General features: G+C 38.4%; 5 protein-coding genes, 1 long non-coding RNA gene and 1 other non-coding gene across 8 annotated transcripts; all 7 read left to right on the top strand.

The window, feature by feature from the left end:
* The first annotated feature begins 827 nt into the window (after positions 1-827).
* Positions 828-3071, top strand: LOC121238926 (UDP-glycosyltransferase 87A1-like). The gene is made up of 2 exons (XM_041136027.1): positions 828-1420; positions 2128-3071. Exons 1-2 carry the CDS (start codon positions 928-930, stop codon positions 3018-3020), a joined length of 1386 nt encoding a protein of 461 aa, XP_040991961.1. The 5' UTR covers positions 828-927; the 3' UTR covers positions 3021-3071.
* A 1817-nt stretch (positions 3072-4888) lies between these two features.
* LOC121239014 lies at positions 4889-5221 on the top strand. The gene is made up of 2 exons (XR_005935226.1): positions 4889-4941; positions 5039-5221. It is a non-coding gene; the product is annotated as an uncharacterized LOC121239014 (long non-coding RNA).
* A 357-nt stretch (positions 5222-5578) lies between these two features.
* On the top strand, positions 5579-7858 carry LOC121238929 (UDP-glycosyltransferase 87A1-like). Its single transcript, XM_041136029.1, has 2 exons — positions 5579-6208; positions 6951-7858. Exons 1-2 carry the CDS (start codon positions 5719-5721, stop codon positions 7844-7846), a joined length of 1386 nt encoding a protein of 461 aa, XP_040991963.1. The 5' UTR covers positions 5579-5718; the 3' UTR covers positions 7847-7858.
* A 1031-nt stretch (positions 7859-8889) lies between these two features.
* LOC121238924 (UDP-glycosyltransferase 87A2-like) lies at positions 8890-11226 on the top strand. Its single transcript, XM_041136025.1, has 2 exons — positions 8890-9459; positions 10184-11226. The coding sequence occupies exons 1-2, from the start codon at positions 8958-8960 to the stop codon at positions 11074-11076; spliced, it is 1395 nt and encodes a 464-aa protein (XP_040991959.1). The 5' UTR covers positions 8890-8957; the 3' UTR covers positions 11077-11226.
* Positions 11227-12215: 989 nt separating this feature from the next.
* LOC121238959 (mitoferrin-like) lies at positions 12216-15404 on the top strand. Of its 2 annotated transcripts, none has more exons than XM_041136069.1 (2): positions 12216-13401; positions 14722-14897. In XM_041136069.1, exons 1-2 carry the CDS (start codon positions 12628-12630, stop codon positions 14764-14766), a joined length of 819 nt encoding a protein of 272 aa, XP_040992003.1. In that variant the 5' UTR covers positions 12216-12627; the 3' UTR covers positions 14767-14897. The 2 variants fall into 2 exon arrangements, with proteins under 2 accessions (XP_040992003.1, XP_040992002.1); XM_041136068.1 differs by having other exon boundaries at positions 12233-13401; positions 14702-15404.
* A 1058-nt stretch (positions 15405-16462) lies between these two features.
* Positions 16463-16533, top strand: TRNAG-GCC. The gene has a single exon. It is a non-coding gene; the product is annotated as a tRNA-Gly (tRNA).
* Positions 16534-16572: 39 nt separating this feature from the next.
* Positions 16573-18360, top strand: LOC121238983. The gene is made up of 3 exons (XM_041136095.1): positions 16573-16733; positions 16898-17653; positions 17725-18360. The coding sequence occupies exons 1-2, from the start codon at positions 16694-16696 to the stop codon at positions 17392-17394; spliced, it is 537 nt and encodes a 178-aa protein (XP_040992029.1). The 5' UTR covers positions 16573-16693; the 3' UTR covers positions 17395-17653; positions 17725-18360.
* Positions 18361-18471: the final 111 nt, after the last annotated feature.

The following is an 18471-nucleotide window of genomic DNA, read 5'->3' as shown; positions in this document are numbered from 1 at the left end:
TCAATCCATATTCAAGCCCTCAGCTCCCTGTTTGGCTTAAAAATCTGCTACAGCATTACCCTCATGAAAAACATGGGTCAAACGATATTCCACACAGCCCAAGAGACCCTGTATTAAGACTTATACTTAGCATTACTCAATATTTTAACTTGAAAAAATTTATTTATGATCTATTTTCTCATATTCTCATGATGTGATATTAGATGATAGGTTTTTAAGTAAAATATAATAAATAGTTTCCAATCATATAATACTACATCATATAATGATGAGAGGATAATGAAAAAAGAAAGGAAAATATTCTAGCTGCAAAGAGATTATACAAAAACAATCTCACAAATTGATGTAACTTAATATAATTCATAAGATTTTAAAATTACTTTTATTATAAAATAAATTTAATGAATCAAATAAAATTACATCAATTTATCGAAATATGTACTTTTATGTAAATATTTGTTTATAGATGTAACAGTAATCGAAAAGAAATGACAGTAATGTTACTCTTTTTAACTTTACCTAAGATAAAGGCACGAACAGCCATCGGTTAAGACGACAATCAGCAATCACCAACCTCGGTTATTCCGAATCTGGGTTAATTAGTTAATCCCATATTAGATTAGGCTACCCCTATCATTCAATTTATGTTTATCAATTTCTTAAGAGTAATACTATACATAATTATAAGTTATGTAAGTGATACATTTTTTTTTTTTTTTTTTTCAGAAGGTGAAGTTTGTTATTAAAAAATTTATTCTCTGATATAAATCTCATATTTACTCAATCCGAGAGTGCGACATTTATATCCTTTCTACGGGACTGTGAGTATGATTTCTCATTTCTTAATTACCTTGATCAGTGGCTCAGTACCGGCTTGTTCCTGAGTTGCCCGGAGCTTGCGTCAACGGTGACGATCAGCTGCCAGAAATGGATCCGACCAAAACATATTCATCCGCCGTCTGCCGCGTGGTGGCGATGCCCTATCCCGGTCGAGGCCACATCAACCCCATGATGAACCTTTGCAAGCAACTAGTTTTGAAAAGCCCATCCATCATCGTCACCTTCGTCGTCACCGAGGAGTGGCTCGGCATCATCGGCGAACAAACCAAGCCGGCTAACATACGCTTCGCCACGATACCCAACGTCATACCTTCCGAGCGTGTTCGCGCTAAAGATTTTCCCGGATTCCTTGAGGCCATCAGCACGAAGATGGAAGCGCCCTTTGAGGAGCTACTGGACCGGCTTGAACATCCGGTGACTGCCATAGTGGCCGATACTTATTTGGTATGGAGCGTCGAAGTGGGGAACCGGAGGAATATTCCGGTGGCGTCACTAATGACCATGTCCGCGACGGTGTTCTCGGTGGTTCACCATCTTGAGCTCCTCGTGCAGAACGGGCATTTCCCGGTTGAACTGTCAGGTCAGTTTCTTCCAAAACCTCTTTCTCAATCAATTTTTTTCCTGCCTGCGTGACTGCTAGATTACAGATGGCCCTGTAGGTAAGACGCTTGCCAATTGTTTTTCCGATATAGATACGCAGTATTTCTTTTCCCTTGGATAAGGTAATTGAAAGTTCTTATTTTGGGTCAGTGGAAAACGATATAAGTTCATCGAAAGATCATAACATGACCAGGTTCAATCAATTCAAACATCAAAGGAACAAGGTGGTGGTAGTTTAGTATTAGTGTTCTGTCATTAGCAGACAAAAGAAAACACCATTTGGATGAAAGATGTTTTCAGGTCATTTTATACCTCTCTGAACCAAGAAGAAACGTAACAAGATGAAGGAGATTCATTGATAATATGTCTATGAAAAACGACAAAACCCAACGGTATGGCCGGGCCCGTTATACAATTACACCATAATTTACATTCCTTCAGTGCATGTTTGTAGTGTTTGGTATGCGTGATCATAAATTTCTAAAATGCATCATCCATCACTAGTAAAGAATCTTAAGCTAAAAAGAAAATTTGTCAGTACATATCCCCATAGAGGCATAAACATGATCTTGTTTCCGTTGGAATTTTCTAAATTTTTCATTACAACATCTAACAAGAAGGTTTCCCCTAGCTAAGTTTTCACTTACATTGCTTTCTCTACGTGTCTTTGCCTCATGTCTGATTAAGGACGGGGAGACGAGCTTGTGGACTACATCCCTGGAGTCCCAGCTATGCGTCTTGCAGATCTTCCTGCCTTTTCATCTGGAAATGGATTAAAAGTCAAGCCTCTTAGCTGGAAATGTATTTCGTTGGTGCCCAAAGCGCAGTGTCTGCTATTCACTTGTGTCCATGAGCTTGAACCTCAAGTCTTTGACAATTTAAGGGCAGAATTTCCAATCCCCATCTACCCCATTGGCCCTTCCATACCCTACTTAGAACTTCGAGACAATGCCTCCGGCTCCGATGGTAACGTCAATGGTGTAAACTATTTCCACTGGCTAGATTCTCAACCTATCCGTTCTGTCTTGTACATCTCATTTGGAAGTTTCTACTCTGTCTCAGATGCTCAAATGGATGAAATTGTTGGTGGTGTGCGAGATAGTGGTGTTAGATGCTTGTGGGTGTCAAGGGGGAACAATGGTAGGTTTAAGGATGGTTGTGGGGATATGGGTTTGGTGGTACCGTGGTGTGACCAATTGAAGGTTTTGTGCCACTCTTCCATAGGAGGGTTTTGGACACACAGCGGATGGAATTCCACATTAGAGGGTGTTTTTGCTGGTGTTCCAATGCTTACTTTACCCATATTGTTTGATCAATTTCCAAACAGTAAACAAATTGTAGAAGATTGGAAAGTTGGATGGAGGATTAAGAAAGATGTGAGATCTAAAGATTTGGTGACAAGAGGAGAGATTTCCGAGCTCTTAAAGAGGTTTATGGATCAAGAAAGCAACGAGGGGCTCAAACTGCGGATGCGAGCAAAAGAACTTCAAGAGGCCTGTCAAAGGGCAATTGCTGAAGGTGGATCAACTCAAAATTATCTTGATGCCTTCATCAAGGACATTTCAAGAAGCCAATCTTGAAACGTTTATCACTTTGTAATATGTAATTGTGTTTTGTGATTGCTTGATTTAGAGCTTGTGTTTGTAGTTTGAGCTAATTCATATGCTCAATCTTTTGCCGCAAGTATCAATAAAACTACCACTTACCAGATAGAACAAGGGAGGAGGGTAGGTCGTAGCTTAGATTGGCTGGCAATTCCGGACGTCATAAATATCATAATTTTCATTTCCAACTAATATTTTTCTAAGAATCGGAGATAATTTGTAGCTCTCTTTCCAGGATCATACCAGCATATGGCTCTTTATATATATATATATAAATATATATATATATATATAATATATGAGAGGCTTTGATCTTTACTCAATTAGCCTTACCATTGTCGTATTATTAAATTTACATCAAACGTGGAAACAACTACAACACACTAAAATAATAGTGCTATTATTTAATTTAAATAAAAAACAGAAAAAAAAAATGATAGGCAGATTAAATTAATTAATGATACCTAATCTTCCGTTCTATTATATAATATGTATAAATGATGATAGAGTTAAAAGCCGACTCATCCCACCCACCATTATACCATATAATATATTCAAGTTTCGAGTATTTAATTTGTAGTGTAGCTCATCACATACATGTTATATTTTCTATGCATTTAGTATCTTCGAGATCGATGCTATTCATTTTGAATTAAACGAAGAGATCTTATCCGTAAATATATGAGTTTTACTACTCATAATTTCCATATATCATATACTATATATAATTATTTTTAATTTTTTTATTTTATTCTACTTAAGCTAATTGAATTCTTCTACTCATCATTCATCTCTATACATTTGGTAAGAGAAAAAAATAAAAAAATAAAAATAAGTATAGTATATGATGTGTATTGTGTAGTGATGAGATGGTTTTAGATGAAAAATAAAAATTGAATAAAATATTCGTAGAATATTATTTTTTAATATTATTATTATTTTGGGAATTGAAAAAATTGAATTGTTTATTATATTTTGTAAGAAAATTTAAAAAAGTTATAATAATATGATAAGATGAAATAAAATATTTTCTAAATCCAAATGCGGCCTTATAAACTTCGTTTGAGAGGATAATGACTGTAGGAATGCAGAGGAAAAAGAGTTTTGGTGCGGTTTGGACAGTGAGATGAGATGAGATGATTTTAAATGAAAGTTGAAAATTTAATAAAATATTATTATAATATTATTTTTTTAATATTTTTATTATTTTAAGATTTGAAAAAATTGAATTGTTTAATATATTTTTTGTGAAATTTTAAAAAAATTATAATAATTATATGTGATGAGATGAAATAAAATATTTTTATTATCCAAGTGGGACCACTTATCCACTTGTGATTAGGCCTACAACCCAACCAAACCGTGCTTCATTTGGACCCGACCCGACCCGACCCGACCCGACCCGACATGCATGCTAACAGAGAAGAATCTGACCCGACTCTAGTCGAGTCAACCCGTTTGATATCGACCAATCTCCAGAATGTCTTTTGAAACCCCGTGGGTTTCTTCTCCAATTTCTCTCAAAGCCTCCAAATCGCAACTTCAAGAAACCATCTCTCAATCAATCTCCTCTTCCTCTTCTCTTCATATCTCTCTCAATCGCAAGGACGAGCTCCAGGCCTCTTCACCTGAGGTGACCCTGCACTCCCTTGGAATCACCTCAGGTGACCTTCTCTACTTCACCTTCGACCCTGTCGGCTTCTCCTCTTCTCCAATCAAAACCCAGGCCCGAGATTCCGTACAAAAATCTCAAGCCTATACATGGGTTTCTTCTCCAATTGCTGTAAATTCTCTCAAAGCCTCCAAATCGTTCTCTGTGCAGCCTACTCTGAACTACTAGGGTATCGAAAGCGAGGGTGAGAATGAACTTAGACACGGAATCACCACGAGGGCCAAGGTAAGATTTGATTGTAGGGCCAAGGAACTACTAGGGTTTCCAAATCGTTTTTTAATTTTCCTAATCTCGTACTGGGGTTTGCTCTTTGGTTTCACAGTGGAAGAAGAAGCGCATGAGGAGGTTGAAGAGGAAGCACCAGAAGATGAGGTAGAGATCCAAGTAGTTCTTTGCCAATAAATCGACGTTGTTTTTTGTCTAATCGGTTTTTGATTAAAGAGTCATAGTGTTTTCCATTTCTACGTTTGGATTTAATATCTGAAAGGTTGGAGTTTTGTGTTGTTGAATGAGTTTTTTCCTTTCGCTCTCCGTCGGATCTGTCCGAGTCTACAGCCTCCGACCTCGCGAGCTTGGTTTACTGTCAACCCTATGGCGTAGCCGCAGCGCAGGCAAGGCACGGACTTCGCCGGCGATAATGACTTTAGGTGATAACAGAGAGAAAATAGAAGTGATGGCAGTATGGTTTGAGATTTGGGGATGGATGGCATAAAGTCTGTGATTGTTGGATCGAAACCGATAGTTAGCGGGTTTGACCCACAAATTCGTTCAACCCGCTTTTTATCGGACTGATTGAGTCGGTTCGTACGGACGGATTGGGTCAGAGCCTTTTCTGCACATCCCTACGTGTGATATCGTGCATTTCGTGAGCCTCGTGGGGCTTCGCACGGCTCGGGGAGAAAAAGAAAGTCAACACAGCCAAGAAGCTGGGCCTATTCTTCTCCCAGACCCGGAGAATATTCATTAAACACCTAGTACAGTCTGTTTCCGTTCAGGCATTACATGGATCCCGCCGGCGTTGAACCAACTGCAGTTTTCCACGTCGTGGCCATACCTTTTCCATGTCAAGGCCACGTCAACGCCATGATGAGCCTTTGCAAGTTGTTGTCTTCAAGATCAGCAAACCCCCTTCTCATCACCTTCGTCGTCACCGAAGAGTGGCTCGACTGCATCGGGTCCGAGCCCAAGCCGGAAAACATCCGCTTCGCCTCCATTCCTAACGTCGTAGAGCGCTCAAATGCCGTTGACTTTGGCGGCTTCAACGGAGCAGTCAAGACCAAAATGGAAGCTCCTTTCGAGCAGCTCCTGGATCGGCTTGAACCACCTGTGGCTAGAATCTTAGCTGACTTTGAGTTGCAGTGGGCACTCGACTTCGGGATTCGAAGGAATATTCCGGTGGCGTCGCTTTGGACCATGTCGGCTTCTTTTTTCTCGGTGCTCCATCATTTCTATGTTTTCACACAAGATCGTCACTTGTCGGTTCACGTTTTACGTAAGTACTTCGTATGTCTGTGCTTCCATTCATTTTCTATACTTTTAGCAACCTTTTTAAATTTGCTGAGTCTTCTTTTCCTGTAATTCTTGAAAAAAAAAATTAAACTCTTAAATTTTAATTAGTCTTTTAATTATAAACTACACTTCATCGAACTTGATCGATAATAAAACTCTCCTAGAAGTCTCGATGAATCCCATTTAACTCTAGATCTAGGCAATCATCATTTGGGTCATCTATATTAATCAATTTTTTATATCAGTAAAGTCATCTACAAATATAAATCACTTGTCAAAAATAAAATATTTATGACGAATTATTGGATACGAAAATAACTATTTATGATGAGTATTAATCAATGAAAATAAATTTATTTTAATAAAAATAATTTTTATAATAAATAATTAATCATAAATAAACATTTTTTTTATAGCGGATAAAGATTTAATTGCTAATGTCCAATGTCATCCTACTTGATTATTGCTGTCTATATGGACGGGAGTAGCTCAACCGTGTTCATGATTAGTTTTGCAATTGCTGTTGAAAATAAACTTATTTTAATAAAAATAATTTTTATAATAAATAATTAATCCTAAATAAACATTTTTTTTTAAAGCGGATAAAGATTTAATTGCTAATGTCCAATGTCATCCTACTTGATTATTGCTGTCTATATGAACGGGAGTAGCTCAACCGTGTTCATGATTAGTTTTGCAATTGCTGTTGTGATTTGGGGAGACAGATGTCACAGATCATGGAGACGAGCATTTGGATCAGATACCCGGAATCTCTTCAAAACATCTAGAAGATCTACGAACAGTTTTTCATGAAAATGATCCACGAGGCATGGAATCACTCTTGGGAAGCATTTCAAACGTGCCGAAAGCAAAACATCTTCTAGTTAATTCTGTATACGAGCTTGAACCCCAAGCTTTTGACACTCTGAAAGCAGTACTTCCTTTCCCCGTGTACCCAGTTGGCCCTGTCATACCTTACTTGGATCTTGAAGATGCTTCCTTTAAGAATGGCGAACCTGACTATCTAAAATGGTTGGATGCCCAACCCCAAGATTCTGTGCTGTACATCTCTCTGGGAAGTTTCTTTGTGGTATCAAGCACCCAAACGGATGAATTTGCCATAGCACTGCGTAATAGTGGTGTAAGATTCTTGTGGGTGGCTCGTGAAGAAGCATCTCGGTTGAAAGATAGCTGTGGTGATAAGGGTTTTGTGGTGCCTTGGTGTGAGCAATTGAAGGTTTTGTGTCATCCTTCTGTAGGAGGTTTTTGGTCACATTGTGGGTGGAATTCCACTCAAGAAGCTGTTTATGGAGGCGTTCCAATGCTTGCTTTCCCTCTGTTCTTGGATCAAGTTCCTAATTGCAGGCAGATTGTAGAGGACTGGAAGAGTGGGTGGAGTGTGAAAAGAGCAGAGGTGGGAAGCGAGATTTTGGTGGCAAAAGAAGATATATCAGAGCTCGTACAAAAGTTTATGGATCTTGAAAGCTCTGAAGGGAATGAAGTTAGGAAAAGGGCAAGAGAACTGAAAAGCATCTGTCGTCAAGCAATTTCAAAAAGTAGCTCATCTTCTGCTAACCTGGATGCATTTATCTGTGATTTTTTAGCAGGACATGGCCATTGAGAATTGTTATTGGTGCTTAGGACATTTCTAGCCATTATCAGGAGTAATGCTACAAGTTCTAAATAGATTATTACAGGTCTTTTCTAAAAAAGTTAGTCCTACCGAAAAATGAGAAAACTCCTATTGTATTATGAAGTGCCTAAAGCATATTTTCAAATTTAATTGTCTATTTGTTTTCCTTGATGTTATAAATGAGCAAATATCTTAAATGAGTCAATTGGAGAACTCAACACAAAAGTTATGATCTTTCGTTCGCAAACTTGTTTTTGAGATTTATGGAGGCGCTGCTTTGCACCTTTACATCCCTGAAATTTATCTTCACAAGCCCTCCTGCCAACGCCGTCAATGCCTTTGCGCTGCCGATAAATTTGTTACCGATATAAATAATTAAATTTATTTTTTTATCTGTTTAAAATTTTTAAATAATTAGTGATTTCGTATGATATTAAAATAAAAATTCTGAATTTGAATTTAGATTCTACGCTTTACACATTTAATCAAATATTATACACATTAGATCACCCACTGGGGCCGAGATTTGATTCACACATAAAAATAAAATAAAAAAAATGTTAAGGATATAAATAATAAAATTTAACTCTTCTTAGACCTCGTTTAGATTCGAAAAGTATTTCATCTCATTTCATTATTACAATTTTTTCAAATTCTCACATAAAATATAATAAAAAATTCAGTTTTTCAAATCTCAAAATAATAATAAAATTAAAAAATAATATTATTTATTCTAATAATATTATTTTTAACTTTCATTTAAAACAATTTCATCTCATATCTAAATTTAAACTAGTCCTTATCAATTAAATATTTTATACAAATGAGAGTTACACACAAAATAATCGGTATTTTCGCGTAAAAAAATTATTATTATTATTATTATTATTATTATTATTATTATTATTATTGTCATTATTATTTTATAACGATTGGAACACAGCGTTACCAAAACACGTGTGAGAAGTTATAACGTCACTGATTCCTTTTTTTTTGTCCCCCCTCCCCTCCCAAGCTATAACGTCACTGATTCATTCTCAGCAGAGCTTAGCCCATTCTTCTGCCAAAACATTTATCAGAGCAAACCCCTCTCAATTTCATGGAACGTCCCTCCGGCGATGCTGAACCATGCCCCGTCTGTCATGTGGTTGCGATGCCTTTTCCAGGCCGAGGGCACATCAATCCCATGATGAACCTCTGCAAGTTACTCTCTTCAAATCAACCTAACCTTCTCATCAGCTTCGTCGTCACCGAAGAGTGGCTTGGCTATATCGGCTCCGATACCAAGCCCGATAACATCCGCTTCATCTCGATCCCCGACGGCGTCATCCCCCCAGAGCGTCTAAAGGCTGCCGACTTCCCCGGATTCTACGAGGCCACGATGACAAAGATGGAAGCCCCCTTTGAGGAGCTCCTTGATCGGCTTGAGCCACCGGTTGATACCATCTTGGGTGACGTTGAGCTACTGTGGGTGATCGGTGTTGGAAATCGGAGGAACATCGCAGTGGCGTCGCTTTGGACCATGCCGGCGACCTTTTTCTCAATGTTACATCATTATCATGTTTTCGCACGAAACCGGCAATTACCGGTTGATTTTAGAGGTAAGCCGTAATAACCATTGCACACTTGCATAGGTTATTTGATTGAAAATGCTATTTACAGCACTAATTTTACAATGATTTATATAGCTATATTTTAAAAATATATATTTTATAAAATAATTTATAAAAATAACATTATTTTATATAAAAGATTATTATTTATATTTATAATTTTAGTATCATTTCTATAAAAAAATATTATTTATATTTAGAATTTTAGTTACATATTCATACATGATGTGCTACCTATTAAAATTGTGAGAATTTTAAAATTCAAAATTCAAATTAAAAAATTACTGATAAAATAGAGTCATCGCTCAATACGTATAATATTGAACCCTATTCTTAAAGAAATATTCTATTTTACGACATAATTATATAAAAAATAATTGTGCGTATATAAATATTATAAAAAATGGTTGTGCCTGTATTATCGTGCAGAAATTATTATTCTCATAATCGCAACAATTATATTAGAAAGCACACACGTACTCTAAAAATAAATTTACATGTATTTTACAAAGGAGTTGGCTTTTACACAATTCTTGAAATGAGAGCAGACTTGCCATAGCGTTTACCACAGGAGTACTGGATAGCTACGTCCTGAAAAAGGCTTCCTGGAAACTTTTGATAAAAGTGGGAGCAACTGATTCATGTCTTTCTGGCTTCTATACTTTTAATTAATTGTTTTTGTAGCTCAATGTCTGCCCATTTGTGTGAATAGAACTTAAAGACGAGCATGTGGACATCCCCGGACTTTCTTCAACACAAGCAGCAGACCTTCAGACAGTCTTTCATGAAAACGACCAACGAGTACTGCAGCTTGCCATGGAATGCATCTCCAGGTTGCCGAAAGCACAGTATCTTCTATTTACTTCTGTCTACGATCTTGAACACCAAGCCATTGACTCTTTAAATGCAGCATTCAATTTCCCTGTCTACCCCATTGGCCCTGCCATACCTTACTTAGAACTTGAAGATAAATCCTCCATTACTAGCAGTCACAATGACCCCAAGTATTTACAGTGGCTAGATTCCCAACCTGCTGGTTCAGTCTTGTACATCTCATTGGGAAGTTTCCTTTCGGTTTCAGGCGCCCAAATGGATGAAATTGCTGCAGGGCTGCATGATAGTAATGTTCGGTTCTTGTGGGTGGCTCGTGGAGAAGCTTCTCGGTTGAACGGGAGTTGTGGTGATAAGGGGTTAGTAGTGCCATGGTGTGACCAAATGAAGGTGTTATGCCATTCTTCCATTGGAGGTTTCTGGACACATTGTGGGTGGAATTCTACTCTAGAAGCTGTTTATGCAGGCGTACCAATGCTTACTTTCCCTCTGTTTTTAGATCAAGTTCCGAATAGTAGGCTAATTGTAGAAGACTGGAAGATTGGGTGGAGGGTAAAGAGATCAGAGGTGGGAAGTGAAATTCTGGTGACCAGAGAAGAAATATCAGAGCTTGTGCAAAGGTTTGTGAATCCCGAAAGTGGAGAGGGGAAAGAATTGAGGGCAAGAGCAAGAGAACTAAAAGATATTTGTCACAAAGCTATTATAGAGGGCGGATCTTCTCATACAAACCTTGACTCATTTATGAAGAGCATTTCTCAAAGCCACGGCAAATGAGCAGTTTCTCTATCTTATGCTTAGCTATAATATTTAGACTCTGCCACACCATTTGGAGTGAAGGGCGGTTTCTCTGCATATTGTTGTCCCTCTTTGTTTCCTATCTCCGCTTTTTCTGGTTTCTCGCATTGTAGATGGAATTCTACTCTAGAAGCTGTTTATGTAGGCATACCAATGCTTATTTTCCCTTTGCCCTTTGTTTTAGGACCAAATCGTAGAAGACCGGAAGGAAGTGAACTTTTGGCGACCGGAGAAGAAATGTTAGAGCTTGTGCAAAACGTTTTTGAATCCCAAAAGTGGAGAGGGGAAAGAATTGAGGACAAGAGCAAGTGAGCTAAAAGATATTTGTCACAAAGGATTTTCTTGTACAACCCTTTGACGCATATATGAAGAGCATTTCACAAACTCGTATCAATTGAATTGAGCAGTTTCTCTATCTTATGCCTAGTTATCAAGACTCCACCACACCATTCGGGGTGAACAAGGGTTGTTTCTCTGCACATTGTCGCCCCCTCTTTGTTTCCTACCAAGTCTATGGTTGTTTTTTTTTCTGTTTTATACTGTTTTTGAGGGTAGCTGTGTTCATCTTATGCTATAGTTTTTAGCATTCGGTGCAGAGTAATCTGCTGCGTTGTCTCAGCATTTGATTGATTTTTTGGTTTAGCTCGCATCTTTGAATCGGTTGGTATGGTAGGTATCCTTACTTTCTAATTGGCGTGTATGCCCAATTAATTAAAGAGAAATTATAGTAAGTTTAATATATTTATTTTTTTAAAATAGATAAATTTAAAACTCACATAAAAATTTTTATTTTTTTTAATAATAGATTTATTTGGAAATCTATGACACTTAGAGTGCGTTTGGATGTTAAAATGAGTTGAGTTGAGTTGAGTTGAGAAAATATTATTAGAATATTATTTATTATTATTATTATTGTTTTGAGATTTAAAAAAGTTGAATTGTTTATTATATTTTGTGTTGAGATTTAAAAAAATTATAATGATGAGTTGAGATGAGTTTTATTTCCAAACGAAGCCTTAATCATTCTAAAATTATATCTAATATAGCCTAAAGATTTGATTTGGAGAGGGTTGTAGAAACGAAAGCAGCATGAAGGACAATTTCGTCCATTAATATGTAAAGAAAATCTCTCTTTAGCTGGAGAGCTGACCAGAACAACGCCGAATTTAAAAACAAGACAAAATAAGACCTAAATCCTAATTCTTTGGAACCCTAATTACTGGAAGTGGAAGTCAAGCTTCATCCAAAGCGACAACCACTATCTCGACCTGTTATAACCTCATCCTAATTTGGAAACCCCATGCTGCTCCATCTCTCCAGCAACTGCTTGGAGCTTTCCGTGAGTGACAGCAAAACCCCCCCAATTTTTAGTTCAATCCAAAATCCTAATTTTCTCAAACATTCTAAAATCAACTCAGCCGAAAAATCAAGCCCACCTAAAAAAAATTCAAATCTTAACAAATAATATAGGTACCCTTTGCTCCCTCCGTCTCAATTCCACCGCTGTTTCGCTTCTAAAACCCAATCTCCATGGCCTCAGACGCCACGCCTAAGTTCCAAAACCCGGACTTTCGGCCTGTCCCACAGACCCCAGACTTCCACCCTGAGCTCACTGTCTCGGACCACGACGGTCTACACTTTTGGCAGTTCATGATCGCCGGTTCGATCGCCGGCTCGGTCGAACACATGGCCATGTTCCCGGTCGACACCGTGAAGACCCACATGCAGGCCCTCGGGTCTTGCCCTATCAAGTCGGTCAGTGTCCGACAAGCCCTTCAATCGATTTTGAAATCGGAGGGCTACGCAGGGCTATACAGAGGCATCGCCGCAATGGGTCTCGGCGCGGGACCTGCCCACGCCGTTTACTTCTCGGTTTACGAGGTGTGCAAGAAGTTCTTCTCGCGTGGAAAACCGAACAACCCTGCGGCACACGCCGTCTCGGGCGTTTGCGCCACGGTTGCGAGCGACGCGGTGTTCACGCCGATGGATATGGTGAAGCAGAGGCTGCAGCTGAGCAATACTCACTATGCGGGGGTCTGGGATTGCGTGAAGAGGGTGTTGAGGGAGGAAGGGTTTGGAGCTTTCTACGCATCGTATAGGACCACGGTGTTGATGAATGCCCCGTTTACAGCGGTACACTTCACGACCTATGAGTCTGCCAAGAGGGCCTTGATGGAGATTTCGCCGGAGAGCGCCAGCGATGAGCGGTGGGTAGTTCATGCCACCGCAGGCGCCGCTGCTGGCGCCTTGGCTGCTGCTGTGACCACACCGCTTGATGTGGTCAAGACCCAATTGCAGTGTCAGGTATAACCCTTCTTTATTTTTTTGTGTGCTTTAAGCTTTTTTCCTGATTTTGGACGTAAATTAGGCTGGGTAATATTGTGGAAGCTTAGTATATCCCTCTTAGAGGAGTTTGAATTCTTAGGTAGTAACCAAAAAATTAAACACAAACAAGATCTTCGCTGCAAATATTGATCTTTGCTACCAGACGCAAGCTACCCGTTGTACTTGATAGTTGTGTCTATTTCCCACTGCAGACTCAATGATAATCTCCATCTCCATTAGGATTGGATTCTACTTTCATTAGTGTCTGAATCTATCTTGTGCATGAATATCGCTATAATCTTATAGCTGACAAATTTAAAAGAAATTGGATGGCAATTGACTTGCCCTGAAAGAGCGATGTTATTCAATAGATTTTCACGGTGTTGCAATTTATTACATTGAGTTTCACTGCCTCAATGCCAAATGTCTAGAGTTATTATTTGCTTGGTGAAGTTTGATAGCAGAAATGGTGAAGTGAGAAATCTGCAATGTACGGTATGTGCTTCCACTGGTGAGGGATCACACTGATCATTAATCCTCACTTATTTTGGTGAAGTAGCATGGAACCAAAAGCGTTAAGAGTAATTAATCAAACAACTACTTATCTGTGACAAATTCATTGGTTTGCATTTAACTGAGATTAGATAACATTAAGGTATGCTTGGCAAGTGGGATGAGATACAAAATTCTATTCTCATCTCATCATTATAACTTTTTCAAATTCTCACACAAAATATAATAAACAATTCAACTTTTTCAAATCCCAATTCAACTTTTTCAAATTTCAAAACAATAATAATATTAAAAAAATAATATTTTAAACTTTCATCTAAAACCAAAAATTCTCATCTCACTATCCAAACCTATGATGGCAGATATCCAATTATATCCTTTAAATGGAAACTTTAAGTATAAACTGCTAGCTTGTCAATTCGATCGGTACGATGGTAGTTTAAGTCCCATACACTTAATGCTGTTTCTACTGCACTTTACTGTTCCTAAACTTGGTTAGGGTGTGCCATGAATTAGTTCTTACTTGCTTTCTGTTTTTGGTGATCCTTCCTCAACCAACCGTTCTTATCTGTTTAAACCATCCAACAATATTATGAATAAAAGGATTATTGAACAATAGAATAGTGTTGAAAAGCAGCTCTGTAGTTATGTTCATTGATAAATACTTACTCCGGAATTTTTTAAGATGATCTGAATGGTGGTTAGTGACTAATCTTACAGGTAACGGAATGCTTAACATCAGTTGTAACATTTAAATTATGTACAGGGTGTTTGTGGATGCGACAGGTTTCAAAGTGGTTCAATCAGGGATGTAATTCAAACAATACTTAAAAAGGATGGATACAGAGGGCTTATGCGGGGATGGATTCCACGGATGCTTTTCCATGCTCCTGCTGCTGCGATTTGCTGGTCTACATATGAAGCCTCAAAAGCTTTCTTCCAAGAACTCAAAGGTGGCACAATCACCTGAAAAAACCTTCAAGAAAAAGGGCATTCCTTATTTTGCATCTGCTTCACGGATACCTCTACACAATGATAAATAGAGTTTGCTTCATGGGATGGATGGGCAAGCAAGACAAATAAGCATTTTTCCCACTGATCTGACCACAGTTTAAGTGGTAGCAATCGGAGTAGCTGGTGAGTTTTAGCTGTATAAGATGTCAGCTTTTATAATCCTATATATAATATTTTTTTTTCCTGGTGTTAATAAGCACCCCCCCCCCCCCAAAAAAAAAAAACAAAATAAAAAAAAAAAAAAACAAAATAAAATACCGTGCAAGGATTTTTGCATTTCTTGCGAGGTTCAGTCAGATGAGAAAGTTAAGGGAGGTTGCATGGCATCACAATTTTTTTGTTATTAGTAGCCATTGTTGTTCCATAAGCAGGCGGATGTTATCTTATTGACATATTTCAGATATTTTGTTCTTGCTGTTTCTGTTTTATGTCATCTGAAATTCCCCCCTTTTTTATTTCTACTTCCATATAGTTATTATGATTGATTTTTTTTATCAGAATAATGTATTTCGTTTCCTTCATCTTTGCACGACCTTAGGAACACCAGGCTTTAAATATTTATGCATCTTTTCTCCTACTATTTCAAAATCAAAATGGAATTTGGGTCTTGGTTAAATCCCCCTCTTAACTAAGAATCAGAAATTCATTCAAATTCAAATCCTGTCTCAATGTATCTGCATTTTATTTTCTCCCTTTGAGGGCTTAGTCTGGTATTGGCCCGGGTGAATTTTTTTTCTCAAAATAAATTGAGCAAATTGTAAGTGGACGAGTCTTTTTAAGGCTAATCACAACCTATATTTTCCCATTTAAGTATCTATTGCACATCTAACTTATCACAATTTTGAGAGCGTCGTAAAAAGGAACTTCCATGGTTACATGAATTTTCCAACATATTAAAGCTATTTGTAAAAAGTAAATGGTGTAGTTGTTTCCGGGGCATCATCCTTCACTTGGCATCCAATTATGTAATTTTTCTGGTTAAAACGATGCTAATTGTTTTAGGGAACACACGCATACCAGCATCAGCCGCATCTCTGTATCTTGCTATAGGCGAAACAACTTTGTGGGTAGTTTTAGGGTGGGTAAGTCTCGTATTCTTTTTGAAAAACATTATCAAACAGCTCATTAACTAGTTCCACACTGCTAACCGGTTGTTATCGGTGCTATAATCATGATGATCATGGGATACTGGATTTCTGAAATGCCATGTGAAGTACAAGATTTACCTTTCTTATTGAGTTGCAAAATAGATTGGTTTAAATGCCTAAATAGCAGCTCATTTATGATAAGAGAAATGATATTTGCAGTCTTAAAGTTTATAAGTTTTGAGCATTTCTTTTAAAAAAAATGAATAAATCCGAGACCTCACATTTTTCTTAAAATTAGTATTTGAAACTTGCACATGCTAGGACTATAGCATTACTCTTATCATAAATAATATATTAAAATAAAAAAAAAAATTCCCTCACACTCTTAGTTAAATAATAATATATAGGCAAATCAAGAACAATAAGCACCAGTGGTCTAGTGGTAGAATAGTACCCTGCCACGGTACAGACCCGGGTTCGATTCCCGGCTGGTGCATTCCGATTTTCCTTTTTGTTATTTTCCACTAAGTTTTTTTACTCCGTAATCTATCTAAATCAATCGTTCGTCTCTATTCAACACAATTCAAACCCTACTTTTCTCTCTTTATCCCATCTCATCGTTCCTCTCTATCCATCTGAAATCTGGATCTCAAAATATGAACGCTATTTCTAACTCTTCTACTGATGTTGTTGAAGGTATGTAAACCGATTACTCTCGCTATTATGGAAAGTAATTACGTCGAGTCTCTCTTCAATTACCTGACCTAAGCACTATTCTTTGCACCCAATTGTATCTCAATCACATTGCTTTGTTGCTATCTCCCAACAATTTGTACTACCAATGTGCATCGCATTCGCAGACGGCGCTCACGGAAGCGATTCCGACACGAATCCTGACGAGGCGCCGGAATACTATCAGCCTATCTCCGCCGTTGACGACGACGAAGTCAGCTCAGATGACGATCACGCCTCTGGTTTACACCAACGCCTCACTAACGGCGGGTACCACACGCAATCCGTGGAAGCAGAGAACGGGATAGCGTCTCTTGAAATAAACGACGACCTTGAGGAGGAGGAGGAGGAGGAGAAGAACAGCGAAGACGAGGAGGAAGAGAGGATGAGGTTGGGTTCGGGTTCGGATTCGGCAGTTGTGAGGGCTTTCAGAGAAGACGAGAGTCGAAGGAACGCTCCGCTAACGCCGGAGAATGCGACGCGAGTGATGGAGGCCATGCGTGGGGTTTCGTTCGGTGGAGTGGCTCCTGATTGGGTGGGCCGCGTCCCCGAGGCACAATGGATCGATCGCCTTCGGAGACTCAGACAACCACCCCATCACAACCCAAGTACAATTCAGAACTGAGACTCGGGAGAAAATCTTCTTTGTATCGGATTGGAGTTGCTTCTTTTTTCCCCCTTTTCTGCCTCTGATTTTTGTCAAAGATTTGAAAGTACGTTGAATCGTAATTCATTGTTTTCAATCAACTTGAGCAATATTTAGTTTTTGGGTGAATCGGTCTGAATTGATAAGCAAATGTGATAACAGTGCATGATTGTACGGCCGCTGGTGTTCTTGATTTAGGAACAAGCTCATTGTAACACTGTGTATGCATCATATGTTAGTGTTACGCGTAGAAGTGTTATCTTTGCCCTGCATGAGGCCATTGTAGAAAGGGTTCGGCAGTTGTGAGAGGTTCGTGCACATTTTCTGCTAAAATCTTTTTGCTTGTAGATTTTCTCTGGGAAGAACGTGATATAAATTTATCTGCTTAAACAAAAGCAAAGGAGAAACACAAAGTTTCTGAGATAGAAGTCTGGAATCAATGAAGTGAAATCTTTTGATTCAAAAAACGGATCATGAAGCAAGAAACCCGCAACCTAATCAATTTGGAGAGAATTTTTTTTAACCAAACACTTCATGAGGTGTAATCAGTCCGATTCGGTCCATATATACCTATATTAAATCCAGCTGCCAGGGCCCCAAGATGAGTTGTTGCGATTTGGTATGGCTGATGAACTCAAGACATCTGCTGATCAGAGAACAAGATTAATGATGTCAATGGAGAGATTAGGCAAATCTGGCGACAGAATTAAGGAAAGTAGAAGAACCGTGCTGGAAACAGAGGAGCTTGGTGTTTCAGTTCCTCAAAGTGAAAGTCTCTGTTGCATGCTCATAACACGCTGCATTGGAGTTTTGACCGCCCTGTCAAGGAGAATGAGCAGGAACAAGTGGATAATTTGGCTCCATTAATATTGCAGTTCTTGTCATCGCTATCTTCATCTTGATCTTGTATTTTAAACTTCCTAAATAGAGATCACATTTTCTGCTGTTGAGTTTGTGGGTGGCTCCGTGGGACACCATTTTCCTTTTCCTTCTCCTTGTATTGTTGTTCTTGGTTCTTTTTGTGAGATTGCAATTGAATTGCCAACACAAAGATAC

This window comes from Juglans microcarpa x Juglans regia, chromosome 7D (genome assembly GCF_004785595.1).
Source record: "Juglans microcarpa x Juglans regia isolate MS1-56 chromosome 7D, Jm3101_v1.0, whole genome shotgun sequence".
NCBI classification, from domain to species: Eukaryota; Viridiplantae; Streptophyta; class Magnoliopsida; order Fagales; family Juglandaceae; genus Juglans; species Juglans microcarpa x Juglans regia.
Note: the sequence above shows the minus strand (reverse complement) of the source record. Positions and strands in the feature narration are given on the sequence as shown.